Source organism: Cajanus cajan, chromosome 2 (genome assembly GCF_000230855.2).
Source record: "Cajanus cajan strain Asha chromosome 2, NIPB_CcT2T_4, whole genome shotgun sequence".
Taxonomy (NCBI): Eukaryota; Viridiplantae; Streptophyta; class Magnoliopsida; order Fabales; family Fabaceae; genus Cajanus; species Cajanus cajan.
The window spans coordinates 62,794,040-62,805,005 of NC_138518.1; the positions used below are offsets into that span (position 1 = coordinate 62,794,040).

The 10,966-nt window shown below is 32.3% G+C and overlaps 1 protein-coding gene across 1 annotated transcript; it reads left to right on the forward strand.

Annotated features, from left to right (window-relative positions):
- Window positions 1-325: 325 nt before the first annotated feature.
- Window positions 326-5,846, forward strand: LOC109812036 (external alternative NAD(P)H-ubiquinone oxidoreductase B2, mitochondrial). The gene is made up of 10 exons (XM_020375896.3): window positions 326-623; window positions 1,538-1,793; window positions 2,466-2,672; window positions 2,886-3,136; window positions 3,344-3,566; window positions 3,710-3,814; window positions 4,560-4,832; window positions 4,928-5,049; window positions 5,187-5,306; window positions 5,408-5,846. Exons 1-10 carry the CDS (start codon window positions 532-534, stop codon window positions 5,493-5,495), a joined length of 1,737 nt encoding a protein of 578 aa, XP_020231485.1. The 5' UTR covers window positions 326-531; the 3' UTR covers window positions 5,496-5,846.
- The last annotated feature ends 5,120 nt before the right edge of the window (window positions 5,847-10,966 follow it).

Here is a 10,966-nt window from a genome sequence, read left to right on the forward strand (position 1 = left end):
TGCTATATTATTTTTTCTAAATTAAATTTTATAAAAAGCCAACTTCTTAATGGTTTCTATATTTATTAAGTATTTTGTAACCGACAAAGCAATACATGTGATATCATGTAAGAAAAAAAAGGAATGCATGAGAATAGGCATTGATTAATGAGATGAAAAGTATGAAGTCCAGCTACCACCGCATGTACCTGCTAATTTTTTAATTAAAAATGCGTATTATGTTAATTATTTTCCTTTTACGTGGCAAAATCATAATTTCCATTAAATATTTTGAAATTAAAAAAGGAATAAAAAAAAAAAGTACAAGTGTTAGGAAAGGCATCACCGCAAAGGCTGAAACACACGCGGTACCTGCTTCGTAACTTCCTTTCTCTCCCACCTCTCTGGATTCTCTTTGACCCAATTGGTATTATCAAACTAACAAGCCACAACATATCAGACTCCTCTCATTTTCTTTCTCTTCTTTTCCTCACTTTCGCTTCCCTTCCCTGAATTTCGGACACTCCGCGCGAAGCCTCGTTGTCACAAAAAATGCGGAGTTTCACTTTCTTCGAACGAGTTTCTAGAGCTTTCCGTGATCATGGCTCTAACTTCAAGCTTGTTCTCCTCTGCACCACCGTTAGGTACCATCAACTTCAACCTTCGTTTCACTTTTTTCTTTCCACAAATAGCAAACTTGATTTTATTCTCTGTTTTGACTTTTCATCGTGCTTCCTTTCTCTCTGTTTTTCACCTCTAGTTCGCTGAATTTCGCTTTCGAGGCAGATCCACGTATTGCAATACAAACAATTTATTGAAGCTATTTTTTCAAAATTATCTTGCAAATTGTTCTCCGATCCTCTGCATCAAACTATGCTCTGTTCTGTATTCTAGATTCAACTTAAATTGAATATATACATAGATAGATATTTCACGTCTGAGTAGATCTAAGAAGAAGGATTATGCAGAATTGTTGACTTGCTACTCGTATCATATAGGATTTAATTTATATACAACCTAACTATATAAGAGGAATTTATCTTGCGTCCGACGTGGTAAAATGGAAAGCTGTGATTAATTTTGATGATAAATTATTACATATTTAGGATTATTATGGTATGATCAATCTTTAAAAGACACATGGCCAAGTCTCTTAGCCCATTGGTTATAAGACCCTTCTTGGGATACAGAGGGTTAATATGGTTCACATAATACACTAAAACGGACAATTAAGTACTAATTTGCGTTTGCATTTGACTGACTAAACATTATTTTATGGCGGCTTTTGCAGAGCGTGAATTCGGTTGAACAAATATTATTTTACTACGGACAACATTAAATTTTGATACATTGTAAATTGGCAATATGTTATAATTATGATAAATATAGGTTACATGAGGTGGTACGTCTAGGTATTAATATCGATCATCTTATACTAAAATAAAATACAATGCATAATTTAATGACAGTTACAGTATAATGGATGTAAATGTATATAAATAAAGTTGTATGTTGTATTTGGGTGATGTGTGAGTGAATGAAGAGGTGGTTGATGCAGTGGTGGAGGGGTTCTGGCTTACGGAGAGGCTGTTGGTGCATCTGAAGCGGCGGTGACGGAGAAGAAAAAGGTGGTGGTGCTGGGAACAGGGTGGGCTGGCACGAGTTTCTTGAAGAATCTCGACAATCCCAGATATGAGGTTCACGTTGTCTCGCCCCGCAATTACTTTGCATTCACTCCTTTGCTGCCTAGTGTTACCTGCGGCACCGTCGAAGCTCGCAGCATTGTCGAACCCGTCCGCAATATTTTCAGGAAGGTAGTAATGATCAAAACTAAATACTCACTTGCTCCCTGTTTCATTCTGTTGCCATATCAGATTATTATATATTTATTTTTGGGAAATTGTTGATTAATTTTGAAAGAATACCTATATAAATGATTTATGTAGGAAAGAAAAAAAACACCAAGAACAAACGCCAGACTGTGTTAACAAGTGTTTTTTTTTTGTATTTTTTTTATTTTGAGTCCCTAAAATGGTGCTACATTGTCCTGTCAGTGATGCTTGATAATATAGAACCTCTTAAAACCTTTTTCTTTTTATGATTTTTCTACCAATTAAGAATAGAGAGCTTATTTTTAAAAAAATGTTGCATTAAAACTACAAAAATAACATTTAATGTATTGAATTTTTTATTTTTTATTTTTTAACCTACGTACTTGCAAATAAGATTATAAAATTGTTTTTTATATACATTTTAGATATTTAGGTAATTTTTGTTTTAGAAAAGGAAACGGATTTATTTGAACCGAATTCATGAGATTGTACCACATCATACATTAATAGTATATGTTTGTGAGACGAATTGCTACTAGCCACTAGGAGATACATGTTTTGGTAATTAGATTGCCAGTATAGAATTTTGCTTAATGCTATGCCCATTACTAGTGGATGCAACTAAAAGCGTTTTCATTGTTATCCTCCGCACAGAAAAAGGTGGACGTTCAATTCAGTGAAGCAGAATGTCTCAAGATTGACGCAGCAAACAGGAAGGTTTACTGTCGTTCTAGTATAAATAATAATTTGAACGATAAAGAAGAATTTGTGGTGGACTATGACTACTTAATCATAGCCGTGGGAGCTAATGTCAACACATTTAATACTCCAGGAGTGACGGAGAATTGCCATTTCTTGAAGGTGATTTCTTTTATCATATTATCATGTACTTTTGGTGTACTTTTTTTCAAAAAAAATAAAAATAAATAAAGTTCTTCACCCAGTTAAGAAATAGTCAGGACTCAGAAGAGGAGAAGGGGTCAACTCCAATGATAAGATGTCTTAGGGGTGATTCTATATTGCTTATGCACATGTGTTTATGGTTTTTAGTTATCTCATGGACATATTGTGCAGGAAGTTGAAGATGCACAGAAGATTAGAAGAACTGTTATTGACTGCTTTGAGAGAGCAAGTTTGCCTAGTGTAAGTGAGGAAGAAAGGAAGAGAATTCTTCATTTTGCTATTGTTGGAGGTGGTCCAACTGGAGTGGAATTTGCAGCCTCACTACATGACTTTGTCACAGAGGATTTGGTTAATTTATATCCTGGTATAAAAGATTTAGTTAAAATTACACTTCTGGAGGCTGGAGATCATATTTTGGGCATGTAAGCGTGAAACTCTCATTACACCTTTCTCCTTATTAGTTTTAATGATGCTTTGCTGTTCCTTATTTGTGTTTATGAGTTGGCATTTCCACATTTGAAAGCATGTGATTCAGTCGAGGATTTTATGTGTGTGGGTGGGTGGTTTTGTTGTTTAAAATAGAACGTACTGTGAGCTTATATGCTTTGATTCTGATGTTCATTTTTCAGGTTTGACAAAAGAATCACTGCGTTTGCTGAAGATAAGTTCCGAAGAGATGGTATTGATGTGAAAACAGGATCCATGGTTGTGAAGGTATCTGATAAAGAAATTTCTACTAAAGAAATGAAAAATGGAGGAGAAATTACTACAATTCCATATGGAATGGCCGTCTGGTCAACTGGTATTGGCACTCGTCCATTTATAAGAGATTTTATGTCACAAATTGGTCAGGTATGTCTATGGGAAATTTTCCATTATAGTTGTTCTGATTCAATATTCTAGATCATGTTTCTCTTTTAGTGTTTGTATTTATTTTTCAGCAAATAAATTATACATTCATTTATTATTTACTCGACATTGATTATTCTGCACAGACTAACAGACGCGCCATAGCTACTGATGAATGGTTGAGAGTTGAAGCAACTAACAATGTGTATGCACTTGGTGATTGTGCTACAATAAACCAGCGAAAAGTCATGGTATATTATACTATTTCTCCATCATTTATTTAATTAATATTGGACATTATTAATTAACCTTTATAGTTTATACACTTGGCACACATCTTGGTTAATAACTCTATGGGTGAGCAAAACCCAACCCATTCACGGATCCAACATGTTTCCTTGTTGATTTGGATGGATTTAGGTCTTAAAATTAAACTCAATATAATTTTCAAGATGGATTCGAGTTATGCTTGTGTTGTCCCAAATTGTCCTTCATTCTTTAAAAATGTATAAATTTTTAAAATAATTGTGTATTAATAAATATATAATATTTTGTATAACATTATATGATATTTATTATGAAATTATTTATTTTAAAATATATACTTCAAAATATACTTTAATTTAAGTTTTGTATCACTTTTGTTTCATAATTTAACTATACATATTAATATTGATATATTATATTGACTTAAAAACATTGATTGACTTGGTTCCATCTCATATATTTGGAGTCTTGATTAGATTAGGTTTGGATTTAAATAAATAACCCAATTAATTTTTTGGACCGGGTAAGAACAAGGCTAAACCTGTCCCAATCCGTCCTTTGCTCGCCTCTAAATAACACTGCTCCCCAGTACTTATTACCTTGCCAAGCTAGCTGAATGTTTCATAAAGCTAAATCTATCACAGTCTGGGACTTGTATGATGTTATTGAAATTTCAAATGTTATCTTTCTTCTTGTTGTGGATTATTAATTTGGGTTCTGGCATTTCAGGAAGATATCGCCGCAATATTTAAGAAGGCTGACACTGACAATTCAGGGACTCTTACTGTCAAAGAATTTCAGGAGGTGTTGGCTGACATCTGTGAGAGATACCCTCAGGTGGAGCTATATCTAAAGAGTAAACAAATGCACGACCTTGCTGATTTGCTGACAGAGTCCAAGGGAGATGTTAAAAAAGAATCCGTTGAACTCAACATCGAAGAACTCAAAACCGCACTCTCTAAAGTGGATTCTCAGATGAAATTTCTTCCTGCTACAGCGCAGGTGCATGTCATGTTATTTGCATGATGTAACATTATATTATCCGATTTTGTCTCCTCAATGATATATGACTTGGGGTGTCTGAAATTACTTATCAGGTTGCATCTCAGCAAGGCACCTACCTGGCCAAGTGCTTTAACCGGATGGAAGAGTGTGAAAAAAATCCAGAGGGTCCAATCAGGTTCAGGGGAGAAGGGCGCCATCGCTTCAAACCCTTTAGGTAGAAAATCATATTAGTTTACTAGCTATGCTTTTGTGTGCTCTTACCCTTGACATGATGATGAAATGATTCAAGGTTTCTCATTGGTTGGTCAATGCGTTGCTCATTACTAACTGCATGGTTGATTGTTCCTCAAGGTACAAGCATTTGGGTCAATTTGCTCCTCTAGGAGGAGAGCAAACAGCTGCACAGCTTCCTGGGGATTGGGTTTCAATTGGACACAGTTCACAATGGCTGTGGTATTCTGTCTATGCAAGGTAGTGAGTTTCCTTTTGCTTAATATTTCATTTTGAAACTAAACATTCATAAGGCATTCTTATTATCAAGTTACTAAAGTTTCATCCAATGCTTTGAACAGCAAGCAAGTCAGCTGGCGCACAAGGGCATTAGTAGTATCAGACTGGACAAGACGCTTTATTTTTGGGAGGGACTCCAGTCAAATATGAAAGAGATTCAACATTTTTCCAGGAGTCTTGTAGTGCGATATTGCAGAATGCAGAGCTCGTCAATCTTGAATTTATGTTGATATAGAGATGTTTATTCTCCAATTCCTGATTCTTTGAATAGCAAAAGCAGACTCCCTGCTGGGATTTGTGATCACTGATCATGCTTTTGTCAGTTTAAACTTTTTCATGTATGAATTTTTTATATACCCCTTCCGCTTTTCTTTCTTGCTTCTGGAATTGAAATTGCGGCATTTGTGAATCTCCGAGTTTTGCTTATTTATTTCGGAGATGTTCGGTGATGTTAGTTTATGACCTTAATCATTCGAGTTATACTGACTGAATGCTTTTTAATATTTTGTCATTCTTTGAATTTCTGATCAAGGGAGACGATTGCTTTGTTGGAACGAGCTGGGGCAGTAACCTCTCTCTCTCTTTAGCTTTCAATAAATACACTTCAAGAAAATAGTGACATACACTTTATAAAAAATAGTATACATGTCAATAAAAATTATTTTTATTCACATTATAATTATAATATATGTTGGTATATTATTAAAACGTGTGGATATAGGCTATAGTGACATACAAAATATGTTGTTAAATCTTATTTAAAATCAATATTAAAATTGTGTGTAACTATATGTTAAATAGACATATACCTATATATATTATACTAATAGTAACATTTTTTTTTTATTTTTTGTATGTCATTATATATAACATTTATTGTAGTGATAAAAGGTTATTTCTAAATAACCTAATGACCGAAAATATATGTGGAAATAAGATTATTAATTAAAAAAATTAATCGAAAATAATAGCTTAATTAGGTTTTCATATTTAATAACCTAGTTACTTTTAAATAAAAATATATAGTCTGAATTTGATTACTTTCAACATTATTTAAGTAACTTTCAGTAAAAAGAATTTAAATATTTCTGAATAAAAACGTTGAGAAATTAAAATTTGAATATATATATAAATGTATTACGAAATATATTTTATATTTGAAAAACCTAAATGAAATTGATTTTTTTAATAAAAATAGAAAAATTACAAGATAATTGCAATAGGAATCAAATCTATATATAAAAAAGGTATATATATATATATATATATATATATAAATGGAAGTCAAATCTAGGTTTGCTTCTAAATATTTCAATCTTTTCTTTCAATAACTAGATTAACCATACTGGTTCAAACTAGATGATTTGCATACTTAATATAATTATTTTTTTTAATATGATTAATGTTATTTATATATTTTATTCATTATATTATTAATGATAAAATTAAGTAAAAAATAATTATTTTATTTGTTAGTTGACACATGTACTTTAAACTTTAATATTGTTGTGAATTTGACATATGTCATTCAAACTTATGAATGGATTTGGAGATGTAATTCTAATGATAATGATTTCCTTTTTTTTATTATTATTTTTGACCCATTAGAATTATGACGATATCAGAATTTAAATGAAAATTGTGTGCATATTACTCTAATTCTACTAACCATTGTACACGTAAAATAGAGTTACCGGATTGGGCCTCGAATGACCCTGATCCTAATACCAACAATGACCTTTTTGAATTTTATTGGTGTCTAATGTATGATGAATTGGTCCTTATTACTTGATCTCAAACAATTTGGATGATACTGTACAAAGTATCATCATCTTTGTTGCGAAACTAACAAGATAAGAAATAAACGTGTGTTTTGCATTTTGTATGAATATATTATTGCCTATTACTTTTATTTAACATGTTTTAGTGTTTTCTTTATTATTGTCTAATAATAGATAGAGAGGTCTATTTAATTGATATATTATTTATTATGTTTTTAAATATCATTTATTTATTAATATTATCATTAAGTCCTTACAGTCTTTAATAATTATTTTAATTTTGATCTTTATATTTTTTATTCAAATGTTTTTTCCTCCTCTTTTTGAATCCAAATAATTTTTTTCATTGTAAAATTTTTTAAACAACTATTTATTTTTAATTTTTAAAATATTAATTAAGGAGAAATCACTAAAGTTATTTGAATTTACTAAATTTTAATTGAGAATATAAAATAAATATATAAATATACATTAAGAACTATACTTGGTACATTTGCATGTATAAGTAGAATTTTTTTTATAGTATTACTTTTTACTATTGTTTATAGTTTACTTTATATTATTTTAAGTTATTAATATATTATCCTTGCAGTAACTATAGTTTTTTATTTGAACTATATTATTATGTATAGTAACAACTGAATTTCTTTTAAATAATTATTTTTTAAAGATAAGATCTAAATCAAAATAATTTTTTTTTAAAATTTATTTCAATTTCATATATTTTAACTGATATATATTAGACTTGGTAGTGTATATAAATATGTATAATATTTCTATTTTTTAGTAGTTTTTAATTTTTATAAAAAAATTTAATTATCTTTATTATTATAATAACAATTTATTAATATATCTGACTTTTTTATGATGTTTATTTTATAATATTAATATATTATATTATACTATTTTAGATTATTAATATATTATTATTATTATATTTTTTATTTCTTCAAATTATAGTATCGGTCTCTTACTAGTTTATTTATTTTTAACTAATAATGCTTATATTTGTTATTAATATTCTTTACTTTAAATTAAGTTTAAAATTATAATATTATACTATTTTCTTAAAAACATTAATCAACATTTTATTACCATTTTAAATATAATCGTGTTATTTTAAATATTTATTATAGTATTAATTTACTGTCATTAAGAAATATTAAAAATTCTTTATCATGGATAATTTAATTTTTAAGGTTATTTTAATTTTAATTTGAAATTAATTTCTAAAAAATTATTTTTCAAACATTATATAATTAATTTAACGTATTTTGATTTAAATAAGTTTTTTTATATGTTACTTATCAATTTAAAGCATCTAACATATTTAAGGAATATTTTTAAATTTTATTTTTATAATACTATTTTATTATTCTAGAAAAAAATTATTATAATGTGTGAATTTTTTAATTCTTTATTTTACTTTACAATATTGTTATTATGTATCATGAAAAAATATTTTACAAAATAGTAGGGTCAAAAATCTCTTAATTTATAACAATAAAAAAAATAAGTTAATAAATAAATTATTCGTAACGACCCGGATGGTCACTACACACTACACAGTACACTTGAAAACCGGACAGAAAGGAACAAGTGTATATATATAGTGTCTAGAATATACATATATACATGGCCCAAGTCTGACTAGATTCAAATGTACAAAATACATCAATCGCTACTACACCTAGTAGCTAAAACACCAAAACATCCACAAGAATTAAGTTCTATCTGCCAGCTGCAGACCTGCCGTAAGCCACCAACCTATCCCTGCTCTGCTCCCATACGTAGTATGATTATCCCAGTCCAAACCACATGGAAACAACAAGGGTAAGCTAGTGAAAAGAAACAACATACAAATATATAAATTTAAGAATAGTAAACAAATACCGCTATCCGAACATCAATTAGCAATAACAACCGTAAACAACAGTACACATCGATAAATAGTAGTAAACACACAATGCGTCGTCACGTATATCAGCTCGGAGATCTCCTACCACAACTTAGCCTTACGGCCTACAACAGCTCCTATCAGCACGAAGCACAGCACCGACTTAGCGGCTATAACAGCACCGACTTAGCGGCTATAACAGCACCACAATAGTGGCTAACAGCACCTACATAGCGACTATAACAGCACCACAATAGTGGCTAAACACAGCATACCGCTCAGCAATAAACAACACGGCAAAACAGCTCACAGCACAGCACAACACCAAAATCAGCATACAGCACAGCTAAGTAGTATTCAACACAGCTTACTACTCACAACTCGGCTCATCATTCTAGAGCACAGCCATATTATAAGTCAGCATTTAAAATCATCAATAACAGCCCAGCTCAGCATAGCGAGATACATCTATTATAGCTTAACATCATTTTTCAGCATTTACATCTAGTCAGCACAACATATTTATCAATTACATCTCAACTCAGCAATTACAACATAATTCAACAACTATCAGCATATAATTCAGCTCGACTCAAACAATAAAGTTTAGCATTAGCATCACATATCACAACTCAGCGTTACATCATTAACAACATACCGCACAACACAACTTTTCATCACACGGCATTGGCAACATTAATCAACATAAACAACATTCAGCACAGCTCAGCTTAATAGTACAGCCTATCGTCTTACAACACTTCTAAGCATCTTACAACAATATACACCTAACACAGCTCAACATCCTCAAACAGCAATTTCAGCTAGTCATCACATCATATTCCTCAATTTCGGCTTAGTTCAGCATAAAACAATATTATCAGCAATTCAGCATATAACTTCACATCCTCATACGCGCCCGGCGCACTCATGGTCGCGCCTGGCGTGGCACAACCAGAGGGCTCCAGGGGCCAGCGCGTCCGGCGCAAGCGTGCCTGCGCCTGGCGAGACTTAGTCAGAGAGTCCAAAGCTCTCTCGCGCCTGGCGCAATACCTGATTACACCCAGCGCAGGCCAGGCAGAGACCTCCCTTGGTCTCGCGCCCAGCGCAAACCAAATTGCGTCCAGCGCCCTCGAGGCAGAGACTCCCAAGGAGTCTCACGCCCAGCGCGACAAGGGCCGCGCTCAGCGCAGCACATCAATATCATCATTCAACTCAATAATCATTCATCACTAACAGCTTAAAACAACATGATCAACACCTAATACGACCCAACCATCTTGTTTACAACTCATCTATCTTGTCAAATTACTCACCCAAACAACAAGAATACACCTAAGCACCTAAAACAACTTTCAACTTAACCAAATCACTAAATGTGAAATGGCAACCATCACAGTAAACAGCGCATCAGGAGTTATACTACTCCTACCATGCTCATCCTTATCTCATATGAAAGATAATCAAATTTTTCTACAACTCTCGTGAAGATACCAAGTCTTAATTCCTTCATCTACCATGTTAAAAATGATAAAAACCGCAACATCTATAAACAAAGCTAGCAGCTCGACCCCTCTTCACTAAAACAGCCATATCTAGAAATCTAAAACTCCTTTTTGGGTGATTCCAGCGCCATTGGAAAGCTAACATCCAAGGCTATAACTTTCATGAAGACTGCAAAGTCAAATTCTGAAAAACCAATTCGCGCCCGGCCTATTAAAATCGCGCCCGGCGAAATTCTCAACCAGAGACCTACAGAGGTCTATTGAGCCCGGCGCGGTTCTCCCCGAGCCCGGCGCGATTCACCCAGAAATTACCCATTTCAAGTCGAGCCCAGCGCGAAGAACTGCGCCCAGCGTGAATTCAAACGGAAACCCTTACCTGCTTCGAAGATTTCATCAAAACCTGCGAAAAATCACATCCCAAACACATGCAAACCCAGC

Coding starts and splice junctions, on each gene's coding strand:
- LOC109812036 (XM_020375896.3), top strand. CDS start 532: ATGCGGAGTTTCACTTTCTTCGAACGAGTTTCTAGAGCTTTCCGTGAT. Junction 624..1,537: donor CTCCTCTGCACCACCGTTAG/GTACCATCAACT, acceptor TGGTTGATGCAG/TGGTGGAGGGGTTCTGGCTT. Junction 5,050..5,186: donor CATCGCTTCAAACCCTTTAG/GTAGAAAATCAT, acceptor TTGTTCCTCAAG/GTACAAGCATTTGGGTCAAT.